Source organism: Hemitrygon akajei, chromosome 1 (assembly GCF_048418815.1).
Source record: "Hemitrygon akajei chromosome 1, sHemAka1.3, whole genome shotgun sequence".
Classification (NCBI taxonomy): Eukaryota; Metazoa; Chordata; class Chondrichthyes; order Myliobatiformes; family Dasyatidae; genus Hemitrygon; species Hemitrygon akajei.
Genome location: NC_133124.1, coordinates 137343313 through 137362351, shown reverse-complemented (window position 1 = coordinate 137362351; position 19039 = coordinate 137343313). Strand labels below are relative to the sequence as shown.

Here is a 19039-nt window from a genome sequence, read left to right as displayed (position 1 = left end):
ATGGCAGAAAGGATGCAGAATTGGCTTGTCCATGCAAGTCAGAGGGTAGTAGTCAATAGCTCTTATTCTGACTGGAGGTTAGCAGTCAATGGCTCTTACTTTAGCTGGAAGGAAGGAGAGGAATCTGAGGAATAGAATTAATGCACAGCAGTTTTGAAACACTCAACATGACTTTACGCAGGGCAGATCATGTCTTAAATGTCCTAGAATTACCTGGATTATCTCCATTTCTCATCTCAAACAAATGTAAAACATTTGCTAGTCCCAAGTCCTCCAGGACCTCATCTGTTGCAACTGAGGACAGAAAGATCTTTGCCAAAGCCCCAGCAACTGCTTCACTGACTTCCTTCAATATTCTGAGATATTTGCCACCAGGCCCTGGTAAACTGTCCTGTGATTAGGCTGGGGGGGGGGGGGGGTGTAAATCAGTGATTGCTGGGCCATGCAGTGCAAAGAGCCAGAAGGTCCTGTTCCACACTATATTGTTAAATAAAATAAAAATGTATGTCCCAATCTGTTTTCGCTATCCTCCAAATCTTTTTCTACAGTAATGCCTCAAAGCACTCATTTAGCTCTCAGCTGTAAATCCAAGCACAAATTTCCTCTCTTATGCATAGTAGAACTACCCTCGCCTTCATTAACCCCTTTTTCTTACCATGAGTATAAAAAGCTGTGGGATCATGTTGATCCTGCACACCAAAGTAATTTTCTGCCCCATGTGGCCTTCCTAATTGCCTGCTTGAATGCTTTTCTACTATCTTTATGACTTTAGCTTTACAAACCTTAAGTATACCTCCTTCTCCTTCCTGACTAAATTTAGGACATCCATGGTCATCCAAGGTTCCCTTAGCTTGCCATCCTTGTCCCTACCTCTTAGCAGAACATGCTGATCCTGAGCTCTGATCAGCTGGTCTTTCAAAAACTCCTACATTTCAGACATGGACTTGTCCAACAGCAGCTATGCCCAATCAACACCCCTCAACTTGTCTTATCCTGTTGTAATTTGCCTCCACTCAATTTAATAGCTTCCCACAAGACCCAAATTCTATCCTTACTCATAAGGATCTTAAAGCCAAGACCTGTGGTCACTATTCCCACAATATTTACACAATGTCAAGGCTTTCATTTGTCAAGGATTTCACTTGCCCAGGCTCAGATCCCAAAATTGGTACCAATTTTGGCTCCCCTAGTTGGACTCTCCACAAATTGTTTCAAGAACCCATCTCAGATTAGTGATGTTACATGTGGACATGTCTGTTCACGCTGTGTGTGTGTGGATAGGTAGGCCGCATCTAGAGTATTCAATCTATTAATCCCTCCAATATAATGTAGGAAGGTTGCGAAAGAGGTTTACCAGAGTGCTGCCTGGTCTAGAGGGCAGGTGATGAATGTAAAGGATGGACAATCTAGGGTTGTTTTCTTTGTAGTAGAAGAGATTGAGGAGAGACCTGCTTGCTATAAAACAAATAAAAATTATGAGAAGCATAGCTAGAGAGCAGTATATTTTCCAAAGGTCAAAATGTTTAATACTAGAGAGCACACATTTAAGGTGAGACAGGAAAAGTTCAAATTAGATGCTTGGGTAGTTTTTTTAAGAAAAAGAGTGGTGGTACCTGTAATGCACTGGTATGCTTGGTAGCAGAGACAGATATGATAGAGGTATACACAAGACCAGAGAATGGAGGTAAAGGACCACGTGTAGGCAGAACGAATTAGTGTAACTAAGCATTTTTAGCTTAGGGCTGAATGGTGGGCTGAGGTCTTTCATATGTTGTACTGTTCTAAATTCTCTGACAGATCTTTGTCAGAGGATGGACAGTCAACAACCAAGTTGTAAAGTCCATGGCTAGACTGCTTCATGAAAAAGCAGAACACAGAGATAAAGCACAGCTGTTATATGTGCGCACAGCCTCACTGAGAACCGTCAGCATAGCTTTGTGTGGGACAGATCAGGGGTCTTAGTAACTAAATTAAGTTTTTTTGAGAACAAAAATGATTGATAAAATAGAGCAGTAGGTGTTGTCTATATGGATATTAGTGTTTGACAAAAACCTCATGATAGGCTCATCCAGAAGATGACATGGTGATATGGCAGAAAGGATGCAGAATTGGCTTGTCCATGCAAGTCAGAGGGTAGTAGTCAATAGCTCTTATTCTGACTGGAGGTTAGCAGTCAATGGCTCTTACTTTAGCTGGAAGGAAGGAGAGGAATCTGAGGAATAGAATTAATGCACAGCAGTTTTGAAACACTCAACATGACTTTACGCAGGGCAGATCATGTCTTAAATGTCCTAGAATTACCTGGATTATCTCCATTTCTCATCTCAAACAAATGTAAAACATTTGCTAGTCCCAAGTCCTCCAGGACCTCATCTGTTGCAACTGAGGACAGAAAGATCTTTGCCAAAGCCCCAGCAACTGCTTCACTGACTTCCTTCAATATTCTGAGATATTTGCCACCAGGCCCTGGTAAACTGTCCTGTGATTAGGCTGGGGGGGGGGGGGGGTGTAAATCAGTGATTGCTGGGCCATGCAGTGCAAAGAGCCAGAAGGTCCTGTTCCACACTATATTGTTAAATAAAATAAAAATGTATGTCCCAATCTGTTTTCGCTATCCTCCAAATCTTTTTCTACAGTAATGCCTCAAAGCACTCATTTAGCTCTCAGCTGTAAATCCAAGCACAAATTTCCTCTCTTATGCATAGTAGAACTACCCTCGCCTTCATTAACCCCTTTTTCTTACCATGAGTATAAAAAGCTGTGGGATCATGTTGATCCTGCACACCAAAGTAATTTTCTGCCCCATGTGGCCTTCCTAATTGCCTGCTTGAATGCTTTTCTACTATCTTTATGACTTTAGCTTTACAAACCTTAAGTATACCTCCTTCTCCTTCCTGACTAAATTTAGGACATCCATGGTCATCCAAGGTTCCCTTAGCTTGCCATCCTTGTCCCTACCTCTTAGCAGAACATGCTGATCCTGAGCTCTGATCAGCTGGTCTTTCAAAAACTCCTACATTTCAGACATGGACTTGTCCAACAGCAGCTATGCCCAATCAACACCCCTCAACTTGTCTTATCCTGTTGTAATTTGCCTCCACTCAATTTAATAGCTTCCCACAAGACCCAAATTCTATCCTTACTCATAAGGATCTTAAAGCCAAGACCTGTGGTCACTATTCCCACAATATTTACACAATGTCAAGGCTTTCATTTGTCAAGGATTTCACTTGCCCAGGCTCAGATCCCAAAATTGGTACCAATTTTGGCTCCCCTAGTTGGACTCTCCACAAATTGTTTCAAGAACCCATCTCAGATTAGTGATGTTACATGTGGACATGTCTGTTCACGCTGTGTGTGTGTGGATAGGTAGGCCGCATCTAGAGTATTCAATCTATTAATCCCTCCAATATAATGTAGGAAGGTTGCGAAAGAGGTTTACCAGAGTGCTGCCTGGTCTAGAGGGCAGGTGATGAATGTAAAGGATGGACAATCTAGGGTTGTTTTCTTTGTAGTAGAAGAGATTGAGGAGAGACCTGCTTGCTATAAAACAAATAAAAATTATGAGAAGCATAGCTAGAGAGCAGTATATTTTCCAAAGGTCAAAATGTTTAATACTAGAGAGCACACATTTAAGGTGAGACAGGAAAAGTTCAAATTAGATGCTTGGGTAGTTTTTTTAAGAAAAAGAGTGGTGGTACCTGTAATGCACTGGTATGCTTGGTAGCAGAGACAGATATGATAGAGGTATACACAAGACCAGAGAATGGAGGTAAAGGACCACGTGTAGGCAGAACGAATTAGTGTAACTAAGCATTTTTAGCTTAGGGCTGAATGGTGGGCTGAGGTCTTTCATATGTTGTACTGTTCTAAATTCTATATTATTCAGAAAGCAAGGAGAAGGAGAAAGAAGTTTCACAAAGATCTGTATGGGATGACAACCATTACTACATAAAATTATTAAATCAAAAAGTAAGTTTAAATTTGCAGCAACACGTGCACGCAAAGATGCCATAGGATGAATAGTTAATATTGAAGGAATTGCAATAAATTGTAAGACAACATTAATACGAATAAAATGAAAATAAGTTTGATTGATATGTTGGTAAAATCACATGGAATATTAATTCAAAAAACACAGCTGCAACTTATTAGGTACAGCTACTCATTAATACAAATACAGTGGATTACGGTTAATTGGGACACTGTACCTTTTAGCCCAATTAAGCAGTTGCTCCAATTAGCCAAAGTTTTATGGAAATAATTAAAAAGGTATAAAAAGACAAACTGAATAGCAAATAATGTATTTAAATGATATACGTAACAAATTACTAATACTATACTAACAGCACTATAAAACTGTTATTAGTTCCTAACAGTAATCAACGGAGGATTTCATTCAGAATGCACTATAAACAAAATCAGCACAGACTCCTAGTGCAGATAATGGGCTACCTTCACATAATACTATCGACAACTGTATCCGGCAAATTCTCTTTTTAATTGTACAGTCAGGGTGATTCCTCGTAGTCCCTAACTTGAAGTAGTGAGTGAAATTGTTTCATTTTCACTCCCGGCCATTTCAGGCATCTCCAAGCCTAAATACTTGAAACTACAGTGAACAACAGTTCTGAATTGTCTGGCTGCTTAGTCTTCACCAATTATTATTGACAAATATCATTGCTTTTTGAATACAAACATAGGCAACTGACACTATTTAAAAACTGTTCCCTCTAAGCATGGTATACAGTCTAATGGCCACACGACTGAAGCTAGTTTGTGGCTGTTCAGGAAAAGTCTCCTGCCTCAATTAAGGTCCCAAATAATGAAGGGAATCCTAGAAATTTTCTCAATTATCTTTTGTGCTTTAACAGTTGTCCCAAATAAGTGGCTGCCCTGATGAACTTATGACCCAATCCACCATATTTAATACTGGACTGTTGCTTCCTCAGAATTTTTGTTTGGATTATGATAGACTGCTTGAAGCTGAACACAAATATAATTTTAGACTACTTATATCACATTTGAATTTGGAGGAGCAAGAAATGAACTTTTATTACATATAATGCACTTCATTGCATTAACAGTGCTGATACTTTGCAATAGTTCAACTAAGCTAAAAAAAATTTTTTTTGATCATTTTCTTTTCTATTTAGTGTCCAAAGCTTCTGGATTAAGTGCACAACAATAATCAGCCAGCAGTGTTGGATTCCAGTTGCCCTGATACCATTTCTCCTCGACCACAGTGCCCTGGTGAAACTTTTCATCATGTTTATCATTGATAGCAACAAGATTTGCAGGGAAGAAATCTAAATGGGAATGCAGAAAATGAATCTTTAGTAACCTGTTGCACTTAATGGTTTTGTATGTTTGAAGCATGTTGTCAACCAACCGCACATAGTTTGGTGCTCTGTAGTTGTCAGGAAAATTTTCAGCAGCATCCTTGAATGCCTTCCATGCGATTCTCTCCGGTCCCACTAGAACATTTTTGAATTGTCTGTCATTGATGACCTGTTCGATTTGTGGACCAACAGAGGTGCCTTCCTTAATTTTGGCATCAGTTATTCTGGGAAACATCTTTCTCAAATATCAAAATCCTTCACCTTCCTTATTCATCGCTTTCACAAAATTTTTCATAAGCCCCAGCTTTATAAGAAAAGGAGGCAAAAATATCTTTGTTGGGTCTACAAGTGGCTTATGTGCCACATTTTTCTGCCCTGCAATTAACTGTTTATGGAGTGGCCAATCCTTTTTAATGTAACGAGATTCTTTAGCACGACTGTCCAATTTGCAAATGAAACAACAGTATTTGGTATATCTGAGCTGCATTCATAGTGGCAGTGCTACTATTTCCGACCAGTTGTAGTTGCTGTGCTGTATGTGATTCAAAAAATTCCAAGTTTTCTTTCATGTGTACTGCTGCTGTGTAGCAGCAGAGCTTGCAGGCTTGATACTGAAGAATCAATAAAAAGATGCCATTGTTGTGGGTCAGCTGGCAAACCAGAACAGTCAAAAGCCCATTAACACCAGTGGAAAAGCAGATGTTGTGCCTGGTGACAGCAGATTGCATCCTTGCAGTCTTGCACCCAGTAATTTTGCTTTTGCCTTTGACAAACCCAAGTCTCTGATAAGGTCATTTTATTCAGATCGGATTTATCAGATGAGGCTCACTTGACATAAGTGGTTCAAAATCTGTATCAGTATAGCTTTCCATTTCTGGTGGCTTTGGTACTAGAAGACTATCGTCATGCGGTAAGGCTCTCATGGCTAAAGAGAGATTGAAGCATTCAATAAATTTCTTACTTTAACAAAGAAACAAGATATACTGGTCAGAAGTAGCAGTCTGTCACATGACCCTTCTACTCTCGCCATATCATCTGGACAGCAACAAGCATTGACTTTCGAGTATGTCTGAGGCAAGCTCTATGATTGACAACGCATGTTGTGCAACAAATGCGAGGAGTGCAGGCTTTGCCTTGGTCTCTAATTTTACACCCAAAGTAGAATTCCATCTTTGAGATTTAAGCACATACTCTTCACAAATATAACAGAAAGTATCGCAGTTGTTGCAACATTGGTGAGACATTTTGCTATCGCAAATACTCCTGAAAATACAATTACTTTATTCTAATGAGTACACACAATATGATATGAGATTAAGACCATGTGCATCAACATGATGACACAAAAGTACATGTAAAGACAATGCATAGAACTGTTTGTGGGCACAATGCTTTTATAGCCATTCTAAATCCTGTCCTGCCATGCAGCATCTGCCCTGCCTAAACATACCCAGGCATGCCTGGACAAGATAGAAAACTTTTCAGCCTACATTGCGGGCAACGTTTTAATTGACTTGAATTATGAATTTAAATAACAAATGTAGAGAATTTCAGAAAAAAATCATGCCTGGATTGGAAATTTCATGGTGATTTTCATGATCAGCAGCCCCAAATCCACAAGATATTCAGGAGGCAAAATCTTTGTTGTCCAGTCTAATTCAATCAATCATGTGGGCAGCAACTCAATGCATAAAAGCATGCAGACATGATCACGTGGTTCAGTTGTTGCTCAGACCAAACATCAAAATGGGGAAGAAATGTGATCTAAGTGCCTTTGACAGTGGAATGATTGTTGGTGCAGGACAGGGTGGTTTCAGTACCTCAGAAACTGCTGATCTCCTAGGACTTTCACACACACAATATTTCTCGATTTTACAGAGAATGGTGCGATAAACAAAAAAAAATCCAGTGAGTGGCAATTCTGTGGGCAAAAACGCCTTGTTAATGAGAGAGGTCAGAGGAGAAAGGCCAGACTGGTTCAAGCTGACAGGAAAGTGTCAATAACTCAAATAAGCACAAGTTACAACATCGCTGAATGCACAATACGTCAAACCTTGCAGTGGATGGGCAACAGCAGCAGAAAAGCACAGACTATACATAAATACACTCAGTGGCTACTTTACTAATTTCCTCTCTTGTACCTAATAAAGTGGTCACAAAAAAGAAAGTCACTCATAGTTATCAGAATGAGATTAACATACGGTAATAAATCACCTTTTCTCGTGTAGAAAAAAGACTGAGCTTTAAGTTTATAACTTAAAGAGATTGAGATATTTTCCAGGTTGTGGGAAGAACGAAAATCAATATAACAGACACCGAACAAAAGACAAACTCCAGTTGTTTTTTTAAGTGATCGGAATGTGGAACTCTTTCTCAGAGTGTGTGAGATGAATAGGACAGATAAGTGCAATTTTGATAAATGTACATGCGAAAAATAAGAGAGTTATCTAATGAATTTAGATAAAGTAAGGAGGAGGATGAAAGCAGCACAAATATGAATATGTATGGATTGGGCTGAATGGCTCACTTTACAAGAGTTTGTAGTTTTGAAATTTCCAGTGTTTCTTTTAAAAATCAGTACAGAATAACCTTTGTATTAAAAGATGGCCATACAGAATAAACAAAAAATCCTTTAGGATTACATACTTGTAAAATTTCTTCATATCTTTTTACTGTCCTTTGCAGATAATCATCCTTGTCAGCTATCTTTCGATAGAGCTGGTTTATGTCCTCCTTGTGAGTTTCCAGTAGTTCAGCCTCAACTTCCTGTGCTTTGCCTAGAATATTGAAAATTTAACTAATTATGGCAACCATTAAAAATAATTTCTTTGAAAGCAGGTAGTCCTCCACCTATCCGCAGGGACTTGGAGAGTACAGCTGGTGATACAAGGGCACCATCTCACTGATGGATTTTTCATATTGTCTACTTTTTCTTGAACCAAGATTCTTTCTAATTTGTTGGAAATCATTCCATTAGCCATGAACTCAAGCTTAAGCAGTTAATTTTCAGACTTAATGCACATACCAATTAAATATCCTCCACAACAAATTAACGTGAACATTTCACATATGCAACTTGTCAAATTTTCAAAGAACTTATAGAATTTAAATGCAATAATCAAGCTTAGAGAATCTTCATATGGTTTTAATATCATTCATGATGAAAACAGAAACCAAATTATATTAAATGGAGTAACTGGCAACCTCTGGTAATTATGAATATTGTACTCACGAGCCATTTCACTATTTTAGATCACAGTGCTCCACTTATCAAGATTCATTGCAATGTCTTCTGTGCACTGATAGAATTGCACCTCCTCTAAGTATAACCACTATATACCTTCAAATATTTGTATTTATATGAAGTTTTTATACAAAAACAAGATGTGGAACAAAGTATACGGTATTTGAGATATACTGGGTTACGAACGAGTTCCGTTCTTGAGTCCGTCTTTAAGTTGGATTTGTATGTAAGTCGGAACAGGTACAACTGTTATTATTTAGTGTCAGTTAGTCAAACGTTTGTCTTAGTATATAGTATCTATTTTACCTTTCTATGCAAATAAAACAAATGTAAGAAATGCAAAGAAATGTATGTATTTCAATAATTAAACCACTGTGTTGCTTAGTTATAATTGCAGCTTTCATCGGGGCAGCGCCTTTATCAACATGTTCGATTATTCTCACTGTATCCTTTAAAATTGTCCCAATCGTTGACCGACTGTAGCCTAACACTTTTCCAATGACCGATGGCGTCTCACCTCTTTCCTATTGCTTTATTATTTTCAATTTATTTTATTTTCAATTGTGATCGAACAGAGTAGAAACACTGCGGATTCAGCAGCAGCTGCGGGTGGCGGGTCCTGAGCTCACCTGGGTCCTAAAGTCCACCCGCACTGAGACAAGTTAAATGGGACAAGTGGAGGCGGTGCTGACTGGAAAAAGGGGGTCAGGGTGAATCTTGCTAAGAAAATTTTAAGCCAAATACGAAGTTACACACTCAACAGTGTTAACGACAACGTGATCCGACTTAAAATGGCGGGCGGTGCTCTCCATCCTTGAGCCGATGGATTTTTAATATAATAGGCTTTATGGCAGGCCGTTCGTAAGTATGAGTTGTTCATAAGTCGGATGCTCGTAACTTGGACTGCCTGTACATGCAGCTATGTCACTTCTCCGATAATAACATTCAGAACAGATTGTGTGCAAGAACTTCAACTCCAGATTTTATTCTCAATGTACAATCAATCCATCTCTCATGTTGCCAAGTTTAGGTCTTTTGGAATGGATTACATGAGAAGGTCATCAAACTGGACATTAATTCTGCCTCTTTGCCCACAGTTGATCCCTAACCTTTCAACATTTGCAGCAATTTAGAGTCATAATCATAGAAAAGTACAGCACACACAGACAGGCCCTTCAGCCCATCTAGTAAATGCCAAGCTATTAATCTACCTAATCCCATTGACCTGCACCCGGACTATATAGGGTTCCATACTACTCCCATCCAGGTATCTATCCAACCTTCTCTTAGATGTTGAAATCATACCTGCCTTCACCATTTCTGTGGACACCTTGTTCCACACTCATCACCCTCTAAGTGAAGATCCCCCTCATGTTCCCCTCAAGCATTTCACCTTTCACCCTTAACTCTAGTTTCTAGTTTCATCCAACCTCAGTGGGAAAAGCTTGCTTGCACTTACCTTATCTGTACCCCTAATAATTTTGTATCTTCTTCACGTCTTCCTTCATTCTCCTATATTCCAGGGTATAAAGTCCTAACCTATTCAAGACCTCAGGTCCTCAAGTCCTGACCTTTCAATCTCATTGACATCTTTCCTATTGACCCTATCTACCTATGATGCCATACACACACATATAAATATATATATATATTGATTAATTAATTAAAAACACTGTGGGGGGGGGGGGGCACGGTTGATAACCCACCCTGCATTTCTAATGACCAGTACCGTTTATTGTTCTTCTGTTAAAATACTTTTGTTGGATTATGGTGGGAAATTCCAGTTCATTTATTGTCACATTTTACGTTGGGCTATACTGTTATTCGCTTGAATACTCATGGGTTGAAATACATATCAGTTAAATACATCTAGAGTTAAAGGTGAAATACACATGGTGTGTGATGGTCACCTCCCCTGTCTGCATTAGACTGGTTGGGTTCTCTCTCCAGGTTATGGGCCAGGTCTGTTTTGGTGTGTATCACAATAAAAACTGTGGTTGAGTTAAAGAACTTCTTCGTCTGTCATTATGAACCAAATGGTCGCCACTATATATATCTTTTTTCTCTCTCACTTGTTGAAATATATATACATTATCAGCAGGGGAGATGAGGCTGAGTACAGGGCTACGGTGGGAAACTTTGTCACATGATGTGAGCAGAATCATCTGCAGCTTAATGTGAAAAAGACTAAGGAGCTGGTGGTGGACCTGAGGAGGGCTAAGGCACCAGTGACCCCTGTTTCCATCCAAGGGGTCGGTGTGGACATGATGAAGGATTACAAATACCTGGGGATACAAACTGAGAATAAACTGGACTGGTCAAAGAACACTGAGGCTGTCTACAGGAAGGGTCAGAGCTGTCTCTATTTCCTGAGGAGACTGAGGTCCTTTAACATCTGCCAGACGATGCTGAAGATGTTCTACGAGGCTGTGGTGGCCAGTGCTATCATGTTTGCTGTTGTGTGCTGGGTCAGCAGGCTGAGGGTAGCAGACACCAACAGAATCAACGAACTCATTCATAAGGCCAGTGATGTTGCGGGGGTGGAACCGGACTCTCTGACGGTGGTGTCGGTAAAGAGGATGCTGTCCAAGTTGCATGCCATCTTGGACAATGTCTCCCATCCACTCCATAATGTACTGGTTAGGCACAGGAGTACATTCAGCCAGAGACTCATTCCACCGAGATGTAACACTGAGCGTCATAGGAACTCATTCCTGCCTGTGGCCATCAAACTTTACAACTCCTCCCTCGGAGTGTCAGACACCCTGAGCCAATAGGCTGGTCCTGGACTAATTTTCACTTGGCATAATTTACTTCTTACTATTTAATTATTTATGGTTTTATATTGCTATATTTCTACACTATTCTTGGTTGGTGCGACTGTAATGAAACCCAGTTTCCCTCGGGATCAATAAAGTATGTCTGTCTGTATCTCTTAATGTAGTTAATTTTTTATGTATTGGAGCCACAAAACAACATGTCTTGGCATATTAAAGCTGATTCTGATTTTATTCAGAATAATTCAAGACAGCGTAGGTCAAAACTAAGACAGTAAAGTATTAAAAGTGACCCCTGGTTAAATTTTTGCACAGAGAGGACTAAGTGAAATGAGCTATCAGGAGTGGTGGACATGGATATAATTACAACATTTAAGACCAGAAGACATTGGAGCAGAAGTAAGCCATTCGACTCTTCGAGTCTGCTCCGCCATTCAATCACGGGCTGATCCAATTCTTCCAGTTATCCCCATTCCCCTACCTTCACCTCATACCCTTTGACGCTCTGGGTTATCAAAAACCTATCTATCCCTGACTTAAATACACCCAATGACTTGGCCTCCACAGCCACTCGTGGCAATAAATTCCACTGATTTACCACCCTCTGACTAAAGTAATTTCTCTGCATCTCAGTTCTAAAAGGACATCCTTCAATCCTGAAGTCGTGTCCTCTTGTCCTACAATCCCCTACCATGGAAAGTAACTTTGCTATATCTAATCTGTTCAGGCGTTTCAACGTTTGGAATGTTTCTATGAGATCCCCCCCTCATTCTCCTGAACTCCAGGGAATACAGTCCAAGAGCTGCCAGACATTCCTCATATGGTAACCCTTTCATTCCTGGAATCATTGTCGTGAATCTTCTCTGAACCCTCTCCAAAGTCAATATATCCTTTCTAAAATGAGGAGCCCAAAACTGCACACAATACTCCAAGTGTGGTCTCACTAGTGCCTTATACAGCTTCAACATCACATCCCTGCTCTTATATTCTATACCTCTAGAAATGAATGTCAGCATTGCATTCGCCTTCTTCACAACCGACTCAACCTGGAAGTTAACCTTTAGTGTATCTTGCACAAGGACTCCCAAATCCCTTTTTATCTCTGGATTCTGAACTCTCTCCCCATCTGAATAATAGTCTGCCTGCTTATTTCTTCCACCAAAGTACATGATCATACACTTTCCAAAATTGTATTTCATTTGCCACTTCTTTGCCCATTCCCCTAAACTATCTAAATCTCTCTTCAGGTTCTCTGTTTCCCCAACTACCCGCTCCTGCACCTATCTTTGTATCATCAGCAAATTTAGCCACAAATCCATTAATGCCATAGTCCAAATCATTGACACACATCGTAAAAAGCAGTGGTCCCAACACTGGTCCCTGTGGAACTCCACTGGTAACTGACAGCCAGCCAGAATAGGATCCCTTTATTCCCACTCTGTTTTCTGCTGACTAGCCAATGCTCCACCCACGCTAGTAATTTCCCTGTAATTCCATGGGCTTTTATCTTGCTAAGCAGCCTCAAGTGCAGCACCTTGCCTTCTTTAATAGAAATTTAGACAGGATAGGGAAGGTTTAAAGAGGTATGGGGCCAAATGTGGGGCAATGGGACTAGCTCAAATATATAGAGACAGAATGAATGAGCTGGGCCAAAGGGACCGTTTTCATCTTCGATAACAATGACCATTTCATTACTCCTTCCATTCTTTTTTTTTTAAATGCAAGTAGAGTACATAGCCAGTTTCCAGAAAGCTTAGTATGGCTCCTGTTATGGCGCAAAATCTATATGAAATTTGAAAATCCTACTAAATTGAATAAATATCATATTCCTTTAGTGAACTGATTCCATTATCAAAGGTCTTTTGATGAAAGACAAATGAAAATTTCAATGAATAAATACCAAAGCACAACTTTGACTTACTTATGGCCTCTTTGACTGATATATCAAGCTCCTGTTCTTTCTGTGCTAATTGTGTGTTAAATTCTCGCATTAACTGTTTGAGAGTTGAGTTGTGTTTCAGCTGCAAATCCTCCAATTCGAGCCTGCAAGAGAAAACATTATTTGACAGAAAAATTAACTTGGTTAAGCTTTTTGCATTATCTAAACGGAAGTACGATAAGCAAATAAAACCATTACTATCGTATGTGAAGAACTTATGTACAGAGTTTGAGCCTGCAAGGAAGAATATTATTTGGTAGAAAAATTAGCTTGGTTATACATTTTGCTTGGTTCAAAATAAAATGATTGCATTACCTTTTTATTAACAGAAGTACAATAAGCAAATAAAACCATTACTATTGTATGTGAAGTATTTATGTAATAGAGTCTTATAGCATGGAAACAGGCTTAACAGCCCACCAAGTTAGTGCTAACTATCAAACAACTCCTTTTACCTTTCTGCAGATTGACCAAATTCCCCTACTCACCACCACTGGGGCCAATTACAGCACCCAACTAATAGAGTATTCTTCCAAGCTGGACCTTTTCGAAGGCCTTGCTAAAGGCCACATACATGACATTCACTGCCTTTCCTGGTAATTTCCTCAAAAAAGGTTGGTTGAACATGATCTACCCTACACAAAGCCATGTTCACCATCCCTATATGAGCTCCTGTCTATGTAAATACTTATATATGGTCCTTCAGAATAGCTTCCAATAACTTACCCAAAATTGATGGTAGGCTCACCAGCCTATAATTTCCAGGCTTAATTCTTGCAACCCTTCTTAAAACAGAACAACATTAACTATTCTCCAATCCCCCAGCACCTCACCTGTGATTAGGGACTTTTTAAATACATTTGCTAGGGTTACTGGACTCTGTCTGTCGCCCTATGAAATACGGATCCAAAAAATCCAATTAAGGTCACCTCCACCTGGTTCAGCTCAAATGCGTAGATGACCACTTTGATCATCAAGAGGATGAATTTTGTCACTTGCAATCCTTTTGATTTCTATATCTCTGTCTCCCTCTCCCTATATATAAAAAAAAATTAAAAACAGGAATATACAAACACTATTCTAAAATTTTCACTTCGAAGGCCTTCCATTTAAAAAGCACACCTCTACCAGAAGGCAACCTGTCTAAATCCACACTTGCCAGATCCTTTCTGATATCATCAAAATTGGCCTTTCTCCAATTTCAAGTCTCAACCTAAGAACCAGACCTCAGGTTATGCAGATAATTCTGTAAATTATCTTGAAAACAATGGACATATACTCAGTATGCTCTTTATGAGGCACCTAAAAATGACTTGCGAGTATACGTTCATTGTCTTCTGCTTTTGTAGGAATTCCATGTCATGGATCGAGATGTGTGTTCAGACATGCTCTTCTACACACCAGTTATTACACGTGGTTATCTGAGTTACTGTCACCTTCCTGTCAGCTCGAACCAGACTGGCCATTCTTCTCTGACTTCTCTCATTAACAAGGTGTTTTCGTTCATAGAACTCTTGCACACTGGATCTTTTTTGTTTGTTTTTTACACCATTCTCTTAACTCTAGAGATTGTTGTATGTGAAAATCCCTTGAGATCAGCTGTTTCTGAGATACTCAAACCACCCCATCTGGCACCAACAATCATTCCACAGCCAAAGGCACTTAGATCACATTACTTCCTCATTCTGATGTTTAGCGTGAGAAATAACTGAGCTTCTTGACCACGTCTGATTGCTCTTATGCAATGCGTTGCTGCCACATGATTGGCTGTTTAGATATTTGTATTAACGAGGTGTACAGGTGGACCTAAAGTAGCCATTGAGTTTATGTCAATTCAACATCGAAAGCACCATGATAAGAACTGGAACTGGGTCACTGAAGCTGTGAGATACTAGCTCTGTGACCCAGATGACTATGCCATCCCTAATTAGATGACACCACCTATTAGACTACATGTGTTCACACCTGCAGGTCAGTAACATGCAGCAGAATATTGTTTCCAGGGCAGATTGTATGGAAGTTGCAGTAAGGTAAGGGTTAAAGACAAGAGTCCACAGGCAAGGATAGCTTCAGTAGTCATTCCAGGCCTTTGAAGTGAGACTGTTAGGTGCACCTCCTACTTACTACAGACAAGATTGGAAAGGATGACCGCAGTAGAGTGTAATCAACCTAGACGAGAGGGGCCTCCAAAGTAAGACCATTTCTAGAAAGGTCTTCCTTGAACATAGATTCCCTTTATATATTAAGAGGGTACCAAAGAAAGACATGGTAAGAACAATGGAAGATTCTTAAACACACCCAACAACTAAGGGACAATTGTTTTAATAACTTTAAAGTAGATTCCTTAATCAGCTTGTAGCTTTAATTGACTTTTAATACCTCCATTGTGAATGGCAATTAATCTTGCAAGTAAGAAATTCAAACATACAGAGTTTACCAGATGGTTAATATCCGTAGCTGATAAGCAAATTCTGTATAAAAATTAGCAATATTCTGTCCTGGCTTCAGAACAGTGTGGTGACAGGGGTCATGCTTTTCTCCTAGTGCACAAGTAAAATAATGTATGTTTGAGTTGGAAGTGTGTGTGTGTGTTCTGGGTCTGGTTATTTTATTTCACTTTATTATCGGCAGCGACAATTGCATTCAGCCAACAGCAGGTCTTTGAATTTTTTTCAAATCTGTTTTCGCCTTCACCTCCGAACAAAAAAAAAATCCAAATAATGCTAAGCACCTGAATATAGATTAATATGATTGATACTTAATGAGCCAGTAACTAAAACAGTTATTAGAGAAGAACATGGTCTTCCAAAAAACCAAGGCACAGTTGGTGCATTTAAGAATGGGTGGCAATTATCATGGGCCATTTTAACTTGCACATAAATTGGGCAAATCAAGTTGGTCAGGGGAGTCTTGTTTTGTGTTGACCTTCACAATGTTAGACATGTCTAAGATACCAAAGAGATATATTATGGAAGCAAGGGACGCGAGGACCTCGATACAATCATTATCACTAACAAGGTAGCATTGAGCAAACAAGAGAGCCTAAAAGGACAAGTCCCCCAGTCCTGATGGAATGTATCCCAGGGAACTGAAAGAGATGGCATAAGTTGTAAAATAATTACAAGACTCAGGGCAAGTCCCTGTGGATTGGAAGAAAGTCAATACCACACAATAGTTTAAGAAAGGATATTGGCTGAAGGCAACTATATGCCAATTAACTTACCATCTACAGTCAGGAAAAAGCTTGAATCTTTTAAGAAATAAACAGTAGGACATTTGGATTGAACTGGTTCCATAAGACAGGTGCAGCATGGATTCAGAAATGAGAGTTCCTGTTTGACAAACTTTCTGGGGTTGTTTTGAGGCTATAACAAGCATAGTTGATAGAGGGGAACAGGTGGAGGTTGAATTTCCAGAAAGCATTTGATAAGGTGCTGCATAAAAGACTTATCCATAAGAATGCATGGAGTTTGGGCTAATTTATTGGCATGGATAGGGAATTTGAGAACCAACTTGAGCTGAGCCTCTGGTGATGATCTTTGCATTGTCAATGGGAACGGGAGAGGTTCTGGAGGATTGGAGGGTTGTGGATGTGGTTTCCTTATTCAAGAAAGGGAGTAGAGATAGCCCAGGAAATTATAGTCTTACTTCAGTGGTTGGTAAGCTGAAGGAGAAGATCCTGAGAGGCAGGATTTATGAACATTTGGAGAGGCATAATATGATCAGGAATAGTCAGCATGGCTTTGTCAAAGGCAGGTCGTGCCTTTCAAGGCTGATTGAATTTTTTGAGGATGTGACTAAACACATTGATGAAGGTAGAGCAGATGTAGTGTATATGAATTTCAGCAAGGCATTTGACAAGGTACACCTTGCAAGGTTTATTGAGAAAGTAAGGAGGCATGGGATCCAAGGGGACATTGCTTTGTGGATCCAGAACTGGCTTGCCCACAGAAAGCAAAGAGTGGCTGTAGGCGAGTCATATTCTTCATGGAGGTCGGAGACCCTGTGTGCCTCAGGGATCTGTTCTAGGACCCTTACTCTTTGTGATTTTTATAAACGACCTGGATGAGGAAGTGGAGGGATGGGTTAGTCAATTTGCTTATGACACAAAGGTTGGGAGTGTTGTGGATGGTGTGGAGGGCTGTCAGAGGTTACAGTGGGACATTGATAGGATGGAAAACTGGGCTGAGAAGTGACAGATGGCTTTCAACCCAGGTAAGTGTGAAGTGATTCATTTTGGTAGGTCAAATATGATGGCAGAATATAGTATTAATGGTAAGACTCTTGACAGTGTGGAGGATCAGAGGGATCTTTGGGTCCAAGTCCATAGGACACTCAAAGCTGCTGCGCAGGTTGACTCTGTGGTTAAGAAGGCATACAGTGCATTGGCCTTCATCAACTGTGGGACTGAGTTTAGGAGCAGAGAGGTAATGTTGCAGCTATATAGGACCCTGGTCAGACCCCACTTGGAGTACTGTGCTCCAGAGGCATTGATTGTGTGGATAGTCAGAGGCTTTTTCCCAGGGCTGAAATGGCTAGCACGAGAGGGTACAATTTTAAGGTGCTTAGAAGTAGGTAGATGTCAGAGGGGATGTCAGAGTTAAGTATTTTTATGCAGAGAGTGGTGAGTGCGTGGAATGGGCTGCTGGTGACAGTGATGGTGGAGACGGATACAATAGGGTGGACAGTCCTGAATAGGTACATGGACCTTAGAAAAATACAGGGTAACCCTAGGTAATTTCTAAGGTAAGGACATGTTTGGCACAGCTTTGTGGACCGAAGGGCCTGTATAGTGCTGTAGGTTTTGTATGTTCTATGTTTTAAGTTGGGATGAATGGCTGTTGCTCTGGTTGGCAGCCAGTGGTAAGCTGGGGTCGGTACTAGGCCTGCAACTGTTCGTATATGCATTAATGATTTGGAAAATTGGTATGACTGCAGCATTTTCAAGTTTAGAGCATGGTTGAGCAGGGATGAGACACTTAATTCCATGCTGTATAAATCTATGACTGTATGATTTGTATGTGCCATATAGTGCCATCACAATATGGGTACACCAAATTTTTCTGTCCCTTGCTATTTCTTAACTCAATCCATACTGATATTTGCATTGACTTTCAGAGCTATGAGTTTATCTCTTTCCACTGCCTAATATCAAGGCTATCCTCTTTTTCCATTATGTTCCCATCTTCAAAATTAAAATAACGCTGAAGACGAATTCACAGAACTGTACAGTTCAGAAATCCATCAGCCCTTCTTTGCTGACTCATTTGCCCATACACAATCGCACCATTTGCCCACACAAAGCCCATTCCTTTCTATACCTTGCCTATTTATGTGCCTGTCCGAACGTCTCTTAAATGTAGTGAATGTATCTGACTCCACTGGCTTCAATCAATCATTTTGTATAAAACAATACTTACCCTCTAGATCCCCTTTATAACACATCCCTCTTGTTATATTTGTTATATTTTATACTTCAATGTTGGGGGAAAACATGGCCACTATCCACCCTCTCTTTTATAATTACACAAGTTACCCCTCAGCCTTCTTTGCCCCAGGGAAAACAGTGGGCATATCTAAACTCCCCACACAACTAGCATTCTCCATTCCTGGTAACATCCCAGTTAAATACCAAACTTCATTACTTTGCAACCACATCTCTTCAATAGCAGTTAGATGGTACCCATTTGTTCATTTGTGCCATTAGATCTTTTACCTTGACGCAAGTGCTAAATAC

The 19039-nt window shown here is 39.9% G+C and overlaps 1 protein-coding gene across 5 annotated transcripts in view; it reads right to left on the bottom strand.

Annotated features, from left to right (window-relative positions):
* golga4 (golgin A4) overlaps positions 1-19039 on the bottom strand; it is a 206774-nt gene that overhangs the window by 35387 nt on the left and 152348 nt on the right. For all 5 annotated transcript variants that reach the window (XM_073052403.1, XM_073052411.1, XM_073052419.1 and 2 more), the window contains 2 exons: positions 13285-13406; positions 7989-8119 (listed from right to left, as the gene is read on the bottom strand). In XM_073052403.1, coding sequence (XP_072908504.1) covers positions 7989-8119; positions 13285-13406 — 253 coding nt within the window. The remainder of the gene's footprint in view (positions 1-7988; positions 8120-13284; positions 13407-19039) is intronic.